Source organism: Staurois parvus, unplaced genomic scaffold (assembly GCF_062004578.1).
Source record: "Staurois parvus isolate SC_StPar_1 unplaced genomic scaffold, SC_StPar_1.0 ptg000544l, whole genome shotgun sequence".
Taxonomy (NCBI): domain Eukaryota; kingdom Metazoa; phylum Chordata; class Amphibia; order Anura; family Ranidae; genus Staurois; species Staurois parvus.
Window position 1 is genome coordinate 2,699,834 of NW_028318340.1, and position 20,617 is coordinate 2,720,450.

The 20,617-nt window shown below is 39.5% G+C and overlaps 1 protein-coding gene across 14 annotated transcripts in view; it reads left to right on the forward strand.

The window, feature by feature from the left end:
- Positions 1–20,617, forward strand: part of POSTN (periostin) — an 82,510-nt gene that overhangs the window by 42,234 nt on the left and 19,659 nt on the right. For all 14 annotated transcript variants that reach the window (XM_089690827.1, XM_089690832.1, XM_089690829.1 and 11 more), the window contains exons 7-16: positions 256–397; positions 922–1,134; positions 2,188–2,322; positions 3,804–3,952; positions 4,470–4,606; positions 8,479–8,609; positions 14,932–15,062; positions 15,840–15,942; positions 17,391–17,458; positions 18,771–18,816. In XM_089690827.1, the coding sequence (XP_089546953.1) occupies positions 256–397; positions 922–1,134; positions 2,188–2,322; positions 3,804–3,952; positions 4,470–4,606; positions 8,479–8,609; positions 14,932–15,062; positions 15,840–15,942; positions 17,391–17,458; positions 18,771–18,816 (1,255 nt within the window). The remainder of the gene's footprint in view (positions 1–255; positions 398–921; positions 1,135–2,187; positions 2,323–3,803; positions 3,953–4,469; positions 4,607–8,478; positions 8,610–14,931; positions 15,063–15,839; positions 15,943–17,390; positions 17,459–18,770; positions 18,817–20,617) is intronic.

Genomic DNA, 20,617 nt, shown 5'->3' on the forward strand with positions numbered 1-20,617 from the left:
TGTTTCCAAGACAGTCAACAGGACTGTGATGACTAGTTGTCTCGTTTTGATGTTGGCAGTCTTGTGTGCTTGTTAGATAAGGTTCAGATAATATTTAGGAGGAGAGGACCCATGATAGATGTATCATAGAGGTTGCCTACAGGGGAACAGTTGAATGTTTTAAAAAGCAGCAGAGCTGGCATCATAAAAATAGCCTTAAGCTAAAAAAAATAATTGAAAAGAGGAAAAAAAAATAACATTCTATTTACATTTTAGACTGCTGCTATTGCTTCAGATCTCATGGGGAAACTTGGAAAACCCGGTCAGTACACTCTGTTCGCTCCTACTGATGAGGCTTTCGAGAAGCTTCCACGAAATGTTCTGGAAAGGATTATGGCTGACAAAAAGGCAGCTGAGGGTATGTGGTATATTCCAGCTGTGTTTGTATCATTCACAATGGCACATACTTAGCTTTGTTATTTATGGACAACATATCTACATACATAAATAAATATCATACCCTTAGTTTATAAGTGCATTTCACAAAATATAATAAAACTCATCACTACCATTACTTTTAATGGTATCCCATGTCCAACCAAATCCCCACAAGCAGGAAAAAAGTAGTAACAGCAAGGAATGGAATATGTCATGTGAAACAGGCCCCAGGATAAGGAAAGTTCATTCACCCAAACCGTTGATAAACACAAACAGATGATACAGATCATGGCTCTAAAAACATGGATCTTTTTTAAGTGATGATCAATATAATCTGTGTGAAAATGAATAGCCATTTAATACCTTTATAGACCCTTTAGGAGTGTTCTAGTTACATTACTGCATCTATAGATATTTCTACTGTAGTAGGGATGTCATTGCTACATCTGTTACATTAATCATATGATCAATGAAGTTTATGAAGGTCTTCTGTACTCCTTTTAGCCCTGGTGAACTATCACATTCTGGACACTGTCCAGTGTTCTGAGGCCATCATGGGAGGAGGAGTTTATGATACCTTGGAAGGAAGCCCACTGCAGATTGGATGCGATGGAGACAGCTTGACTATAAATGGCAAGAAACTGGTCAACAGGAAGGATATAGTTACTAGCAATGGTGTCATTCACTTGATTGATGAGGTTCTCATTCCTGACTCTGGTGAGTAGCTGCATTTTGCTGGATATCAATTTAAAGTGGTTTAAATCTTAAAAATGAACAAAGCATATCCCTCTTTAGCATGTACTTGTCTTTATCAAAATCAAGGCCCAAATATATGGGCTCTGTCATTTGTCTGCAATCTGCATGAGTCAATTTTGATATTCTATTGCAACACCAGACAATTCTAGGAAACAGCCCCACCCTCCAGCACACAGCATGTAATTGACGACTTCAGCTGCGCATGTTTCTCTATGAGACTGTGTAGAGGGCAGTGAGTCCATTCCCTCAACTCAAGTCTCAGAATACACTCAGCTCCCTGCTCTATGCTGTGCAGTGTGTGATGTCAGATCCCTGCCCTTGGCCTTCTATTGTTCAGAGGTGCTGTATAACATGTATGCTTTCGGAGGAAAGATAGCTACAGATAAACAGGTACACCTTATGCAGGTGAATTTGTTTAATCTCTGTGTATCACCTGAGGCTAGTCACCTCAGTGAGTTTATGTAAAAATGTATAACCACTTTAAAGACAAGGCATGAAGCAATTACCTGGGCAGTCCCCCTTCCTCCCCGATTGGTGCCATTTTTTTCTCACTTGTATTCCAGTATGAAGAAATGGGTTAATTTGTAGCAAATGCTAGTTGTATATATGCACTTCATAACAGTTACATAAAACAGTCTGTGTATTTGAACTTAATCAACAAAATTAAGCAAATTCTTTTGCACCACTGATTCACATTTAACCACTTCATAGGTATATTTAACTCTTTAGTCAGATTTCACAAAGTACATTAGAATATCACCAAAGACTTGTTATTGTAATAGGTCCATCACTGCAAGTGACACTGAATAGGATCTTCAATTTTAACAGGTTAGCAAATTACCATAAAACTTATCTCTACATAATGTTTTTCATTTTCATATTAGGTTTTTTTCCATATTTACTAAATGAAGCATTTTTTCTTGCATTAGTAAATATAAAATTAATTTATATTATTACTTGAAATCATAAAATATATGTATTTTATATTTAATTTTTCTTTCTTCTTGTACTCAGCTAAGCAAGTTTTGGAATTGGCAGGAAGCCAACAGACCACTTTCACTGACCTCATGGCCCAAATGGGACTGGCAGCCTCTCTAAAGGCAGATTCAGAATTCACTCTCCTGGCACCATTAAATGATGCTTTCTCTGGTAAGCAAAATGTGCATGTTTATTAGGATTTGTAGGATTACATGCATATTTCTTTCTTATTATTTAATATATTTACAGTTGCAAGAAAAAGTATGTGAACCCCTTGGGATTCCGGGCAGTTTTGCATGAATTGGGCATAAAATGTGCTCTGAACGTCATCTAAGTCACAACAATAGAAGAACACAGTCTGCTGAACATAATACTACACAAACATTAGATGTTGCCATGGTTTAATTGCACATAACATGTAAACATTCACAGTGCAGGGAGGAAAAAGTATGTGAGGTCCTAGCTTAATGACTTCTCCCAGAGCTAATTGGAGCCAGGAGTGAGCCAACCTTGACTCCAATTAGTGTGATGATATTGGATGTGTTGCTGACAGCTGTCCTGCCCTTAAAAAACACACACCTGTTTTGGGTTTACTGGTTTCAAGAAGCACTTTCTGATGTGAACCATGCCTCACAGAAAAGAGCTCTCAGAAGACCTACGATCAAGAATTGTTGACTTGCATGAAGCTGGAAAGGGTTACAAAAGTATCTCCAAAAGCCTTGATTTTCATGTGTCCACGGTAAGACAGACTGTCTACAAATGGAGAAAGTTTAGCACTGTTGCTACTCTCCCTAGGCTTGGTCGTCCTGTAAAAATGACTGCAAGAGCACAGCGCAAGGGGTTCACATACTTTTTCTTGCAACTGTATTCCTGGTGAGAAATAAGCAGAGAAATGGTGATAGCCTTTTGCGGCTGTAGACTTGTAGTTCTCAATGAACTACCGCAGTGCTTGATACTTCCTTTTAGAGTGTATCTGCTTGCACGTATGAGGTATGAGCTGACATATATATATAAAAACACAAACAAAATTCCAACACAGAATAGTCAGCTCCCTAAGCTCCAACACACACATTCACAATATGGCTTCTGTGATTCCACTTTTGAATAGTGAAGTGGTTGGCTTATCCATTCCTTCAGATTATCAGCTCTTGTGACTCAACTGATCAATGACAAACACTATGCAGAACATTTTGAGTTGTCCCTAAATCCTGATAGTGAAATGCAAATTAAATTGAGTGAAGTTAAGTTCTTGTCAGTTTCTCAGCAGCTTTAGCTCACTCTCCTCTCCTAACAGTGACTTGGCAGCCTTCTAACTTTCTAATGTAAACACAGAGCAGGCTGGAAAGGCATTGCTAAAACTTCACAGAAACTGACTAGATCCCAACTACAGTTCTTCTCTTATGAGATGAAGATGAATTGCTCCAGAATGTCTGCAACCACCAAGGTCAGAGAGAGCTTACTTTAACTTTTAGGGCTGTGAAGTAGGAAAAAAAGACTGTAAGAATTGTACACAGATAAATATCTGCTTATTGTTGGGTTAAGAACTGTTACTTTGGATATGTTAAATTTTCGAATGCAGTCACCATAAGGTTATATTTAGTAGAAGTATGGATTGTTTTGTAAAAGTAAAACTGCATTTGTCTTATTTATAGAGGAAACAATGAGAATGGATCAACGTCTCCTTAAACTCATTCTGCAGAATCACATCATCAAGCAAAAGTTTGTTCTTAATAGCCTTTACAATGGACAGGTCTTGGAAACCCTAGGTGGAAAGACTCTGAGAGTGTTTGTCTACCGCACTGTAAGTTTAACCTCCTTTAACTTTTTGCTAAATATATCAATTCTTTATATGATTTAGGCTTCTTAGTAACAGGTAGTAGTTAGGATTCCTGTAATTTAGCAGAGTGAACATTTTTTTTTTTCTATGTTTTTACTACCCGTGTGCCTGCAACCCAGGGCAGCAAGTAAGACAGATTTTCACAGGTCAGTAACCAATTTAGCACTGAAGATAAGACAGACTTTCACTCCAAACAGACACAATTAGGAAGTGGTCAGGAGCAGGTTTTATCTTGTCTCTGTGCTACACTGGATCAGCAGAGAGAGGAATTTATGAATGAAGCTGAGCTCTTACAGTAAATCTGTTATATAATCTGTCTCACTGATACTGTTTAAAGTTGCCTTACTATGCAAACAGAATTGTTTACTGTCCCCCATACTGATATCCAATGGGGAAACATGGGATCTGCAGTTTACTTACCTACCAACTTTATATTCTATTTCTGGTAGTGCTAACATTCTCCATTTGTTTCAAATGTTAGGCTGTATGCATTGAAAACTCCTGCATGATTCGTGGAAGCAAAGAGGGAAGAAATGGTGCCATTCACGCCTTCAAACAAATCATCAAGCCTGCTGAGAAATCATTCTTTGACATCTTGAGCCTTGATAGGCGTTTCAGGTAGAGTTCTCTACTTTATGATAGCTTTTTTAGAACTAATGGAGTTAATTTACTAAAGGCAAAACGGCCTATATGCCTTTAGTAAATCAAAACCAATATTTTCATTTTGTCTTAGACTTTAGTGCCTTAGTGTGATTTTATTTGCCTTAGGTTTTATTATTCTCTTTTACTGCTCTGGCTGTCACCAGAATACTTCAGATGTGCAGACTTCTTACAATGACTAAATGTATGTCATATGCCAGACACTGAAGCTTCTGTTCCTGGAAACTAATATCAAATATTAACAGCCATATTCACTCTTACAGTAACACCTGACCACTGCTATTGTAGTTAAAAAAAATATAGGTTGTAGGATATTACTTAAAGTGATATTAAAGTATTTTTTTCATACTTATATATAATATAAGTTATATACTAATATAACTTGCATGCTTTTGCTATTTTTTTTTTATACATTTCCTCCTCTGAGTTTCCTTTTGAATTGTCCTCCATCCATGCTGCTACACTCCTATTATGTTTGTGCCCCCTGTACCGCCAGGATCTATGGAGTTCTATAGGAGTCTCATAGGAGTCTCTTTAGCGTGTGCATTCCAGCTTGGAACTACAATTGTACATTCAGCCATTCAAAGTGCATCAAACATAGGTAGCATGAGCAGGACACAGTGGTGAGTGACAACTGCGCTGTTTTGCTCTCATGCTGCTTTTGTGTGCACATGCAATTGAATTTTAGGCAGGAGGTTGAGGAGACTTCTACAGAATTTCTGGCAGCACACAGCACAGGGGGCACTAATAGAACAAAGAAGAACAATCTCCTGTGCTCACGAGCAGTGCACTGGCAAGAAATAAATCTTGTGATTTGATCCATTTGTTATATAAGGACTTTCAGTGTAACATCCATGATTGGCTCTGAGGAAGAGGTAATCCGCCCTCGAAACGCGCCAACCTTTTGGAGGGTCTGCTTATGTTTGGGACTTGCCTAAGTGATCAGGTCACTTTGAGTACATTGTGTGCCTTTATTATTGAGTTGTTTGTGAGTATATATTTATTTTATTAATACAACAAAGCTATCACAAAGGTAGTGCACAAGGCTGGTGTGCCCTCTGTTCCTTGTTTTCTGGCACTAATAGAATGCGAGTGTGGCAGTGTGGCCAGGGGACATTTTTAATGCTCAGAGGAGAAAGCTAATTTAAAAAAAACAGCAAATGTGCGTACGCTGCATTATTAGTATCTGGTTTTTGAAAAAAGTTACTTTGATATCATTTTACACTTTGAAACCACTTGTTGTAGTAAAAGAGCAAGTGGTATTTTCCCTGCAGTAGTATTGGTCAGACTACTTGCTGTCAGGGTGGTCATGGCTGTAACTTCCTGATTAATGATTACATTTTTTATTAGCCCTGCTTACATATTTACATAGTTATTCAGGATGGAAAAAGACTCATCTCCACTGAGTTCAGTCAAACCCCAAAAAATAAATACAGTTAAACTTGTATCCTCAGAACCCCAAGCCTGTAGTTTATTGAGAGGAAGGTAAGAAAGCCCTTATAAAGCATGGTTTAATTTGGTACAATAGGGAAAAAATTCTTCCTAATCCCCTAAAGCAATGGATTCATGCATTTATGCAAACCTCCTAAACAGTCTTTTTTCAATGGAAAATAAGTTCTCCCCTAATCGAAGACCCATGTAGCTTGTCCAAGTATACTAGTTCCATATTAGCTAATTTTCAGCCTACATTATGTTTATAGCATAACAAAGACCACTGGCGTGACTGGCGTCACTACATTTTGAGGACGCTGGGAATCAGTTGTACCCCAGTAAACTTAGTTACTGTTGAATGAAAGATACTTTCTTTTAGAAGGACCTAGTGTTCATCAGTTCCATTAGATGGATCATTCAACCTATTCAAGCTGGGTACATATGGAATGAAAATAGGCCAGTTCAGCAGGGAGCAGCGAAATTCTGATATATGTGTAGCCCTTCCAGTTCGACAGAAGTCAATCGTTAGATCAGTGTCTATTGAACAATCCTGCTGGAAAACTTCCTTCGATCAGAGGATTGCAGCCAATTGGCAGTAGTGCTGATCAGTGTATTCTGATTCAGATGAGGAGTTCCCGCTGTCAGAGTACAATTTCACAGCAGGGGGGATTTCTGCATCCATATCGCTTGTGTAGATACAGAATACAGTCCACTGGTTGAACAAAAAAAAATGTGTGTACCCAACTTTAGTTTCTACTTTTTATTGTTGCTTTAAAGGTAGGATAGGTAGGTAAGATATCCCTTACAAGATGACAACAGAAAAGAACAATTCAATTATCTTTCTTACACAATTCTATTATCTTCTACAGTTGCAGAGGCAGTGTTCATATGAGCTTTGCTTATAGAGACATTGACAAACAATGATGCTCACAGCCACCACAGGGAGCAATGGGTTCTTGACTATTCACAGTTCATAATAAGACTTCACCAAACAGCAAATGTAGCTATTCTGGAACCACATCACTGCATATATGCATCAAATGAATGCAACAGGGTTTGGTTGTTAAAAGACAGATATGGAAGAAATGTCTTTCTGCTCAAATGTATTCTGCATGAGCTCATTTGCTGGAAATACAAACATCTAATTTAGATTTGCTGATTGAGCAGTTTTCATCAATCATTTCTACAGCACAGGTTTATGAAACGTTTCATAAACCGCTATGAGCCTTTTGACATAGCTAGAAAGCCATTTATGAAAGCTTACTTCATTTTGGTTTGGCAGAGCTTTATTAGAAGACTTTTGGTTTGTGGTTCGTACAGTAATTTTAACATTTCTTTTAGATTACAGTATACCACAATGACCCCATTTATTGTACACAGTGCTGCTTGGATTGATCATGTGTATAAAATAATGGCATGCTGCTGGAAAAGAAAATACCTACAAACTGTATTCTAGGAAAGGCTTTTATTATTTGGAAAATTATTTTAAATTAACTTTAAGATAGCATATTAAAATATTTTATTTTTTATTTACATGACGGTATAAATGAACTAAACTGAATTCTGCTTTTTCTATTCCTCCCCACCTCCTTGTCATAAAACAGGAAACAGGGGATCCAATTGTTTATAAAGTTCTATGAAATATTCTTTACTAACAAAAGAACATAACAAAAAAGGCATATTTATAAATACTGCAAGTGGCAATGAAGCTGAGCAAGAACCGCTGAGGAAAGCAAAGTATAGGGGTTGATTTACTAAAGGCAATTAGACTGTGCACTTTGCAAAGTGCAGTTGCACTCTAAAAGTGCAGTTGCGCCAGAGCTTAGTAAATGAGGTAAAGCTTCACTTTGCAAAGAATACTCAATCATATTCAAGGAAAATTTAAAAAACAGCATTTTTGCTTGTGCATGATTGGCTGATGGAAGTCAGCAGAGCATCTGCCCATTTACTAAGCTCTGGAGCAACTGCCCTTTGCAAAGTGCACAGTCGATTTGCCTTTAGTAAATCAACCCCATAGTCTCTCAGCTATTGAGATTTCAGATACCTGCTGTCTATGTATATAAATTCTCATCAGTTCCTATTAGTAACTACACTTTGCACTTTACATTTTCCTTTTCAGATGAGTATATAAGTGCTGCAGCCTGTGATGCAGTGTTAATGTAGTTTTGACATTGATATATATTAATATATTTTAAAACTGGCAAACATCTAGAAAATAACAAATAATAAGGCTTATTGCCATTTGTTGACAATTCAACAGTTCCTGATTTTTTTGTCAGCATTGATGATCTTCGAGGTCATTCCAGGATTTAGTGTCTGCCTTATGATGATGTGCATTATATTAATATTCATTTGAATTTTTTGCACTGGTAACCTTTTATTTATGTTTTTGCTTATAGCATTTTCCTAGATTTGATCCAACATGCAGATCTGAAAGAGCTTCTTTCAGGACCTGGAGCCTGGACCCTCCTCATCCCTACCAATGATGCCTTCAAAGACCTTAGCAGCAGCGATATTGAATTTCTGAAAAGTAGGTTTGGTTTGGTTAGGTTTCCTAAACCTGTCCTAAGGGACCACTAACAGATTTTAATTTTCAGAGTTATGGGAGCTTTCACAGCTGTGCTAATTAATACCAGCTTAAAACTTTTAATTTTAATAATTCCTTTCAATAAAAGGATATGAAAACATGACCTAGCATTGGTCCTTTGAGGACTGGCCTATGAAAGACTGGTTTAAAGTATGAAATTTAATTTCCATTTATATTAGGTTGCATACTCTACTTCGCTGTTTTTGAAAAGCAGATCAGAGGGTTTAGACAACCTGATAGTTACAAATATAATTCATTTATACGTAACAAAGAAGTGAACTTCAAAGAAAAATATATAAATGTCCAAATGTAAAATCTTGAAAATGATGAAAGTCAACGTCTAAGAATCACAAACCACCTCACAGACAAGTGTGTCATATCCCTTACTAAACAGTAATGATCCTTAAATGATAAAATATCAACAGTATTATTATTATTATTATACAGTATTTATATAGCGCCCAAAGGTTTGCTCAGCACTGTACATTATAGTGGGAGACAGTACATGAGACAATACAGTAACAATACAATACACGAGGGGTTCGAGGGCCCTGCTCTTTGGAGCTTACAATCTAGGAGGGAGGGGATAGTGGTACAGGAGGAAATGGCTGGGGGGGATGAAGAGGTAGGAGGAGTGGAGGAGATCAGCTGTTAGGTGAAGGCGGGGTAGGCTTCCCTGAAGAGATGGGTTTTCAGGGTACGCCTAAAGGTGAGGATGGTAGGTGACAGTCTGATGGATTGGGGTAGTGAGTCCCAGAGGATGGGGGAAGACCTGGAGAAGTCCTGGAGTTGGGCATGGGAGGAGGAGACTAGGGAGCTAGAGAGTAGGAGGTCTTGTTAGGAGCGAAGAGTACGTGTTGGGTGGTATTTGGATATCAGGCCGGTGAGGTAGTTTGGGGCAGTATTATGAATAGCTTTGTACGCCAATGTTAGAAGTTTGAATTTTATGCGTTGGGCAATTGGAAGCCAGAGGAGGGAATGGCAGAGGGGGGTGGTGGATACAGAGCGGTTGGTAAGGTGGATGAGTCTGGCCGCTAAGTTCAGGATAGACTGAAGCAGGGATAGTCTGTGATGAGGTAAGCCGGTGAGGAGGGAGTTACAGTAGTTGAGTCGTGAGATAATAAGGGAGTGAATGAGTTGCTTAGTAGTGTCTGGGGTTAGGAACGAAAGTATTTTGGAGATGTTGTGGAGGTGGAGCCTGCATGAATTTGCCAGCGATTGGACATGGGGCTGGAAGGACAGATTGCAGTCTAGAGTGACGCCTAGAACTTTGGCTTGCGGGGTGGGACTGATGGTGGCTTTATTGGTCGTGATGGAAAGGAGGGGGGGGGGGTCACGGGCTGGGGGAAAAACTAGGAGCTTGGTTTTGGAAAGGTTTAATTTGAGGAAGTGGAGTGACATCCAGTCTGATATGTCGTTCAGTAGGCAGGTGATTCGGGCAGAGACTGAGGGGGTGAGGCGAGGGGTAGAGAGGTAGATTTGCGTGTCATCGGCGTAGAGGTGGTAGTTGAATCCGTGGGAGTGTATCGGTTGGCCAAGGAAGGAGGTGTAGATGGAGAAGAGAAGGGGCCCGAGGACAGAGCCTTGGGGGACCCCAACAGAGAGGGGGAGAGAGGGAGGTGGCAGCGTTATAGGTAACACTGAAGGAGCGCTGGGATAGATAGGAGAAGCGACAGGAGAGAGTGGAGTCTCTGATGCCAAGGGAGTATAGTTTTTTTAAGGAGGAGGGGGTGGTCAACTGTGTCGAAGGCCGCGGAGAGGTCGAGGAGTAGGAGGACTGAGTAGTGGCCATTAGCTTTGGCGGTTAGCAGGTTGTTGGTGAGTTTGAGTAGGGCGGTTTCGGTGGAGTGTAGGGGACGGAAGCCAGACTGTAGGGGATCAAGGAGGTTGTTGTCGTTGAGGTGGGAGCTTAGGCAATTATAGACTAAGCGCTCGAGGAGTTTGGATTTAAATAGCAGCAGGGAGATGGGTCTAAGGTTGTTCAGGTCGGTGGGGTCCAGGGAGGGTTTTTTGAGTATGGGAGTGATGTGCGCATGCTTTAGGGGGGAGGGCAATGCGCCAGTAGAAAGGGAGAGATTGAAGATGTGGGTGAGGGAGCGTAGGAGATGTGTGGGGACAGGGTCAAGGGGGCAGGGTCAACAGTACAGAAATCATCCAGTTGGGGGGGCACCACTCAGGATACTATTGACTCCACCTCCTCCACAATCCTTCACTGGTTATCCAAAGCCAGCACCTCAAAGTAATAAATGGTAGTAGAAAGAACAAAAGTCCATAGAGTAGTATGCTAAAACCACATGATTAAAAGTAGATACAGTGGGGCAAAAAAGTATTTAGTCAGCCACCAATTTTGCAAGTTCTCCCACTTATAAAGATGAGAGAGGCCTGTAATTGGCATCATAGGTAGACCTCAACTATGAGAGATAAAATGAGAAAAAAAATCCAGACTATCACATTGGCTGATTTGGAAAGAATTTATTTGCAAATTATGGTGGAAAATAAGTATTTGGTCAAAAGTTCATCTCAATAATTTGTTATATATCCTTTGTTGGCAATGACAGAGGTCAAACGTTTCCTGTAAGTCTTCACAAGGTTGGCCCACACTGTTGCTGGTATGTTGGCCCATGCATGCCTATGTTTCTCCATGCAGATCTCCTCTAGAGCAGTGATGTTTTGGGGCTGTCGCTGGGCAACACGGACTTTCAACTCCCTCCAAAGGTTTTCTATGGGGTTGAGATCTGGAGACTGGCTAGGCCACTCCAGGACCTTGAAATGCTTCTTACGAAGCCACTCCTTCGTTGCCCGGGCGGTATGTTTGGGATCATTGTCATATTGGAAGACCCAGCTACGTTTCATCTTGAATGCCCTTGTTGATGGAAGGAGGTTTGCACTCAAAATCTCACGATACATGGCCCCATTCATTCTGTCCTGTACATGGATCAGTCGCCCTGATCCCTTTGCGGAGAAACAGCCCCACAGCATGATGTTACCACCCCCATGCTTCACAGTAGGTATGGTGTTCTTTGGATGCAACTCAGCATTCTCTCTCCTCCAAACACGACGAGTTGTGCTTCTACCAAACAGTTCTATTTTGGTTTCATCTGACCATATGACATTCTCCCAATCCTCTTCTGGATCATCCAAATGCTCTCTAGCAAACTTCAGACGGGCCCGGACATGTACTGGCTTAAGCAGGGGGACACGTCTGGCACTGCAGGATCTAAGTCCCTGGCGGCGTAGTGTGTTACTGATGGTAGCCTTTGTTACGTTGGTCCCAGCTACAGGTCATTCCTACAGGTCATTCACTAGGTCCCCCCGTGTGGTCCTGGGATTGTTGCTCACCGTTCTTGTGATCATTTTGACCCCACGGGGTGAGATCTTGCGTGGAGCCCCAGATCGAGGGAGATTATTAGTGGTCTTGTATGTCTTCTATTTTCTAATTATTGCTCCCACAGTTGATTTGTTCACACCAAGCTGCTTGCCTATTGCAGATTCAGTCTTCCCAGCCTGGTGCAGGTCTACAATTTTGTTTCTGGTGTCCTTTGACAGCTCTTTGGACTTCACCATAGTGGAGTTTGGAGTGTGACTGTTTGAGGTTGTGGACAGGTGTCTTTTATACTGATAACAAGTTCAAACAGGTGCCATTGATACAGGTAATGAGTGCAGGAGAGAGGAGCCTCTTAAAGAAGAAGTTACAGGTCTGTGAGAGCCAGAAATCTTGCTTGTTTGTAGGTGACCAAATACTTATTTTCCACCATAATTTGCAAATAAATTTTTTCCAAATCAGCCAATGTGATTGTCTGGATTTTTTTTTTCTCATTTTGTCTCTCATAGTTGAGGTCTACCTATGATGCCAATTACAGGCCTCTCTCATCTCTTTAAGTGGTAGAACTTGCACAATTGGTGGCTGACTAAATACTTTTTTACCCCACTGTATGCTCACAAAAGTTAGAGTAACACAGGCGAAACACACCACATGAGGGATCAACAGTGGGTGTACAACATCATATGCCACTGGCCTCGCCCTACGCGTGTGCAACGGACGTCTTCAGGGGATATTCAGGATTGTGGAGGTGGTGGAGTCAGTAGTATCCTGAGTGGTGGCCCCACAATTGGATGATTTTGTGCTGTAAAATCTCTTATCATTTGGAGATCATGTTTGCAGGGGAACTGACATACTTGTCTGTGAGGTGGTTTGGGATTCTTACACATGTACTTTCATAATTTCCTAGATTTCACATTTGGACTTTTATATATTTTTCTTTGAAGTCTACTTCTTTGTTATGAAGAAGTGATTTATATGTTATGGTTTAATATGAGTTAAAGGATGAGTTTACCTTTTAACAAAAAATAATATATGCACATTTTTTTGTAGGTAAAAAAATGTATATTTATTATTTTTTGTTTCTAGAGCCTCCAAAGCATTGAACCAGCCATCAGAGGATCACTGTTGCCATGCAGGTCTCCCTCTGACCTGTCACTGTATCTGCTTGCTCGTACATCCCGTAAGCAGATACTTACTGACAGGAAGGCTCAATGTCTATTAAGAACTACAAGCCGATAGCCGCAAAGACTGTTGGAACTTGTAGTTTTCCCATTCACAGAATACTGTCAATGAGTGACGCGGGCGGGTGGAACCCCGCACGGCTGCATTTTTTAAACATTATGATACCAAGCGGGGAGGAGAAGATGTAACATGTTATGAAAGGTGAGCTTATCCTTTAACCTTATTTTTTCACACACATATTTTGTAGTGATCACTATAGAGATATTGGTTTTGCACACCTTTTAGATAAATTATTTTTTGTAATCCCTTTTTTTATTGACTTGCAATGTGCTTTTAAAAATGTGGCTTCTTTAAATAAAGTCAATTCCCTAGCACAGCCCCCTCCTTCATGCCATAGCTCTCTCCTGTTCTGGGAGTGTCTAATTAATTTCACTCCTCACCTCACTACATTGCCTTTTACTGTATGTAGCTGCTGGTAGAAGGGTGATTGGGAATGAGAGCTCTGAGTCTGCTGGGGCTGATAACATAACAACCAAGATAGTTGCACCCAGCAGAAGTCTCAGTGCTTTAGGTTTTCTGCACAATGGAAAGAATTACAAGTAAATAACATGCCTAAAATAGTTTAAATGAACATAAAATCTTAAGGAAAGATGTCTGTGATGAATGGCCATTAAAAGTTCATTCCTACAAGGAATAGAAATAATAAAACCTCAAGCTGTTAAGATTTTGTGATGTATTAAGAAACATCTACGGTTTAAAAGGATTAACAAATTTGTATGTATTCCCCATAACAATATTTATATATATATATATATATATATATATAATATATTTTTAAATGTCCTATGGGGTTAAGGGCAGCCTAATATTCTGTGTTACTATCAGTCACTTGAAGCTTTATAGATATTAACCAAAGATTGCCTTCAGTGCCGACAATAGCAGGCTGAGTGTAAAAAAATATCTTTCAGAAATCGTTTAACTAAGTAACTAGTAATACTGTTAAACATTTTCAGTTTAACATATGCAAAAAGCAATATGAAACTATGTATCAAGGGGTAACTCAAAAAATATAGAAAAAGAAAGATATAGTATATAACAGTTGCTACAGAAGCCATATTGTAATTAAATGACCTTTCCTTTCACTCTATAGCACTGCACTTTTCTGTGTAATTCAATGCAATTTGGCAACCTGAAGGCGTTCCATACACCACTGATGGAACACCCCCAGAAATATAATTTCCTGCCTATGTGATTGGCTTACTGATTTTCGTAGAAGTGTGCATGAAGACACAAGTCAGATTTTAGACATCCTCTGCAACAATCATTTTTTGGTGAGATGCTCCCTAAGGGATAGATAATGTCCTCTAAAGGGGTGGTAACACTGAAATTACCTCATTTGAACCCTGCAAGCGCATCAGCTTACTATGACTAATAATGAAAAAGTCACTACTATTCAGATTCACTCTGCAGACAACAAACTTTTTTGTTCATTAGAGAAGAAATAGATAGGACTCTGCAACAGTTTGTTAAAACCATTGCAATGCACGTTAATCAACCAGAGGGGGTTGCTTTTTTCTCAACAACAATGCAGTTACTGTATAAATGAGTATTGTTTGTACTAAGTCTTAATAACAAACTGACCACTGAGGAAAGTTAATATATACTGTGTATATATAGCAGACACCAACTTAGTTATTTTGCCTTTTTAATAGATAAATGAATTCTTGTTTGCTTCATATATTCTGTCTGATGTGTTACTAGATAACAAGCTTGCCCTGCAGAACATTCTTCTCTACCATCTGGCCCCAGGAGTATTCATTGGTGGTGGATTTGAGCCTGGTGTAACCAACATTGTGAAATCTCTCCAAGGAAAGAACCTTATGTTTAAACTTGTAAGTTAAAATCTTGTTTACCATAAATGCATTAACAACGATTGCACCCCTAAAGCATACTGCATACCCTACAGTAAAGTGTATTTATTGCTGTGTGTCCATTCCTCTTCTACTTCAAAATCATTATTGGGCTGCTTTGTCAAGAGCAGTGAGAAAATACAATAGATAGCTAGACAGACAGACTTTGATGTTGACATCCCTACTACCCTACTAAAGGTATACAGTAACAGGGTGCCGAAAGCTGTCTGGTTATATCATGAACTATTCCGGTAGAAAAAGCAATTGGCAAATAAATTATAATAATTTGAAAATCATGATAAACTCTTTATAATTGATAAACTCTTCATAGTTTATATGAGGGCAATTAGAATTTTGTATATTTAGAGATATTGCCTTTGAGATAAACGTAAATAAAAACTGGAAAGCTCTCAATGGTATTGCAATGGGGTTTCAACACACATAGTTGCTTCCATGACTACTACTAGCACTTTTTGTTCATTTGAGTACATTTTAAGTATGTACTTAGGTTAAATAGTTGAGTATGTATGCATGAAATCCATACAACAGAAACTCCATGTGCACTGGAATCTAATCTATATGTGTATGTTACCAAGGCGAATAAAATATGTCTTTAGTGGTTAGAACATTTATCTAGCTATCTACTACTGCCTGATTTCTATGGGTACATTAAGTCATAGTTTAATAACACAGTATTGCATTTATTGCAGGTAAATGGACAATAAATCAAGTGCTCTGATGCATATATTTTTTTCATAGGTAAATGACTCCATTAGCATCAATGGTGTTGCCTCTAAGGAGAAAGATCTAATGGCTACCAATGGTGTGATTCATGTAGTAGATAAGCTTCTCTTCCCTGCAGGTTAGTGATATTAAAAAATATTACACATCATCATCACTGACATTCTTCATTGTTGGTTTGTAGATGAAAAATTGCCCATAGAGTGAAAGAATGTGTTAACACTGCATTGATTGTGGTAGTGTTATTGGTTCCTCTGGCCAGCAAATGGTTCAACACATTCCAAAAGAGGGGTATATTAGATTGACATTTTTTGTTTGTAAAGTGGAACTTCAGCCAAATCCTTTATATGTTTAAATTTGGACAGAGCGGGGAAGGGTTATAACTACTGTTGTTTATAACTGTAGCCATTGGGGAAAGTTTTCCTCATTTCCTGTGTGGTCTTTTAAATAGAAAGTGTAGCATTTATTCGTAGGAGCAGCTGGAATGTTGCCCAGGTTCCTCCCAAATGGATTGCCTACAACCAGGCACACGAACACAGTCACTTGTTTCCTCAATAAACAGTCTAGGAGTGTTGTTTTTATTTTTGGAGAGCGTGGATAGGGATAATGGAATTGAGTGGGATAGTCCAAAAACAGAAACTAAGTGCAAATTGAGGACAGTGAACTCCTTCTATAGGATTGAAGCAAAAGTTCTTGTCTATGGCAAACTGTGGACTTGGCTTGTAGTAGAATAGTAAAAGCACTGAGGCTTCCTTCTTTAGAGCAACAAGACTGATAAAGCACACAAGCTTCTTTCTGTAGAGCAAACAAGAGCAGAATCCCTTCACAGAGAACAAGGCAAGCTAAGCTCTTCAGAACATCAGCTGATGTCTCCTTTAGCAAACACTCTGCTGACTTTCTAGCACCAGAGAGATGGGGTGGTAGCAGCCCAAAAAGTCTCTAAGATCTCTCAGCAGTCTGTATTCACAAAAGGTCCAGGGACAGCATGTTGCCTCCTTCCAACTTCCAAGTGACACTTTCCTCCAGTGATACTAGACCAGATCTTCAGTAGACATTCCTTAAATTAGCTCTCAGTAGCTTCAGCATCCAGGCCCTCAGGCTGCCCTCCTGTGGATTCCTGAACAGTGAGCACATGGCAGGATAGCCCAGGGGAACATACAGCCCTCCCTTAGGCTGTGTTCCTCTCCTACAGGAAAAGATCCTGAGCTCAGTGTGCTCAGAGAATATATACAGTTACCCAGCATACCATTAGTGCCCAGCTCACCGGAATTGGCCAGAGTTTTATATTTATTCAGGCTACCATCTCCATAGTCCCACACCTATATTCCAGAAGTTTCTACTGATTACTGGAAAGCAGAGGGAGTTACAGTGTTGTTCTTTACAAATGTGTTTACTGTAGAGTGCTATTACAATGAATGAGAAACAAAAAATCCAAAAGAGATTCCTGTCATATGACATGTCAAAGCTAAAGGACCAGCCTCTCCTTCAATAATCAAGTTCTCTCTGCTGCATTGTGTTTTGCTTGCCAAGATATTATTACATTATTAAGAGACTGTTATCATCTTTCAGATGGGGCCATTGGTGATGATAGACTGCTTGGAATTCTAAATAAAATCATCAAGTACATTACAATCAGGGTAAATTACATTTAAGTGACCTTAATTTCACATTGTGGACCTAATAACATTTATCCGTAATTCTCTTCTTTTGTATCTCTGTTGTGATGTTAAAGTATATGATCAATGGGGTTGATTTACTAAAACTGGAGAGTGCAAAATCTAGTGCAGCTCTGCATAGAAACCAATCAGCTTCCAGGTTTTGTTGTCAAAGCTTAAATGAACAAGCTGAAGTTAGAAGCTGATTGGCTACCATGCACAGATGCACCAAATTCTGAGTGCTCTGGTTTTAGTAAACCTCCTGTGTCTTCACAACTACCTAGAAGTACAATTGGATGTTGCCTACAAGCAAGTTTAATTTTCCATGTAGAGTATTTTTATTATCCAAATACATCATTGAAGTGCACAATACCTGTGAACCAGAGTACCCACAAGCAGGCTATGCAGTCAAATTTGAATTTACAATTAGAACCCTGAATGATCATCCCAAAACATGAGACAGCATAGACATGCATAGCCATATCATGTCATTGCACATACTTCACTTTTCAGATATTTCAATGTTTTGGCATGTCTAAAACCAGGAATACCAGTAGATTTTCATATATTCGTTTATAGGAAAAATGTTGTCACTACATTCAGTGATGCCATTATTTGCTTTCAACATTGATTTTGGAAATTAATTTCCAAAACGAAAACTGCATTCGTTGTTAGAAATGTTTTCTGTCAAGAAAAATTTCCATCCTGCTCCTTTGATTTTACTCATCAATATGGTTAAATACAATCAATTTGACTCCACTAATTATTAGAATATTGAACAAAATTCTACGAGGGTTTGACTAGCTTTAGAAAGCAGACTTTTCCGGGAGGATTAGGTCCCTTACACACAAGGCAGAATCTGCTTTGCTCAGCAGGGCATCTGTCTGCTGATCCCCTGCAGAGCAGAAAGGGCGGATGATTGGTCCATGGCTGCGCAGTTTATGCAGAGCGGACACATACACAGCTATGCTCTGTGGATGGTCGGGAGTAAAGGAACCGGCTGTCTGTTTACAACTGACTATCCTTTGATCTACCTAGAGGGAGAGGGACATATCCCCTTTCATGTTTTGTTTACTGGACCAGATTTGATTGGAGGCAGGTGGGTGTAAAGGACACATGTCTGTTTAAATCCACAGGGCTGCATGGATGATCCGATCATGTCCACCTGAATAACTGACTGGCAGAGCTGTTTGGATCACCCATGTGAAAGGGGCCTTAAAATAAAATTGACTGGTTACTGCTTAATTTTAACTTAGTTCTGTAGTCAATTGTATCCCCTTTTTTTTCTTTTTAGTATGACCGGGGCTTCAAATTCCAGGAAATCCCCCTGACCAGATACAGTAAGTAATACCTTAATTTCATAAGAGTTGCAATTCCTTAACCCAACCTCTCTTTATAAAGTTCTATTCAAACTTACTGAGAAGATTTTAGTTTGGCAGCTTGCATGTTTGATAACTGCCCTTAATTGCAGCTTGGAAAATGATACCACAAACAAAAGAATTGCTGATATTTGCTTTTTGACCAAGCTCCGAAACCATGCAGCTTACAACGTATAATTATTTTTTTCTGGCATTCAACTTTGATAAAATGATCCAAAGGCATTTTCATACTAAAGACAGGTGAAGCAATACTGTTTCAGAACTTTTACAGCATAGTTGTGTTTTGCATTGGGCTAAATTTTTAAGAATAATTGGAATTAACTATCTTATTAATATCATCAATGTTATTGTCCTATAAAAAAACCTACCTGTATATGCTTTTCATAGTTAAAAATTAGTAGGCTTTATGCATCAACTAGGACTTAGAATTCACTTACCAATTAGTATAGGACCTGCTTTAAACATTTGGTTGGAGGCTATGGGCAAATGACCCCAGTTCTTAAGAAGCATGCATTGATACATAAGCTCCATAGTGCTTACATGACCTACAGATCCAAATGTGTTTTCTGTTTTAAATATAAAAGGAATACTTGCTGCCAGACTCTGTAGTATATGTAGTAACGGGGGAAAAGCAGTGTCAAATTTATGTTTAGTTTAAAACCAATCCAACTTAAATCAGTTAAACACATTTCAAGTGCAAAGTCTTACAGTTTGTTTTCTTTAGAAAGCAGGCACAACCAGAGTAGAAACCCTGCTAGCATGCAGTAGAGAAAGACCCCTTCTATCTGTGAAGAAGTAATGATCGATCTGCATAGGTTCAACATGCCCCCTGCTGAATCAAATCTATTGTTCTCCAATACACAGAGAGCATGAGCTTTGCTTATTGCAAAGCTATGGGTCTGATTCAGCATGGGACATATCAGACCTGTACAGAGAGACAACTTCTTCCAAACACAGACAGAGTCCTTCTCTATAGCATGCTGGCAGGGAACAGGCATTTCTAAAGAAGCTGTGGTTGCTTTGTATAGAAAACGGGACTTTACACTAGGGGTGCACCGATACTCAGTATTTTCACGGGTACTTGTGAAAATGCTCCGATACTTTGCATTGTGATTTGTGTTAATACAAAATGTATGGATGCAAATTGCACCAGAAAGAATAGCATGTGATTTGAGCAGGAATGCTAATCCTGTCCAAATTGCATGTGGTTTCCCAGCTGCTCCTGTGTAAATCAAAGCTTGTCATACCCTAGGATTAGAGTTCACAGGAGTGATGCAAGAAACCTGCCTGCACCTATCCCATGCTGAGCGAAGAGTTGGAGAGAAGGGCGTGTGGAGATGGATACACTGTGTTGGCTATCAGGCACAGGATGGAGGCAGATGCTTCAGATTCTCAGCTGTAGGAGAGGAGAGAAAGCTACAGGGATTTTAAATCCCTGCGGTTTTCTCTTTTCTCTTTGCAGGGATGACAGTATGGGCTAGATGTTTTTTGATTGGTCAGCACTGTGATGGTGCTAAGCAATCAGATGCAATCTAGCCCGTACTGTCATCCTTGCACTGAGAGGAGAGAAAGCCGTGGGAATTTCAGATCCCTGTGACTTTCTCTCCTCTCCTTCAGGGATGACAGTACGGGCTAGACAGCCTCTGATTGGTCAGCAATGTGACGATGCTGACCAATCAAAAGTCATTTAGCCTGTACAGTCATCCCTGCAAGGAGAGGAGAGAAAGCCACAAGGATTTAAAATTCTGTGTCTTTCTCTCCT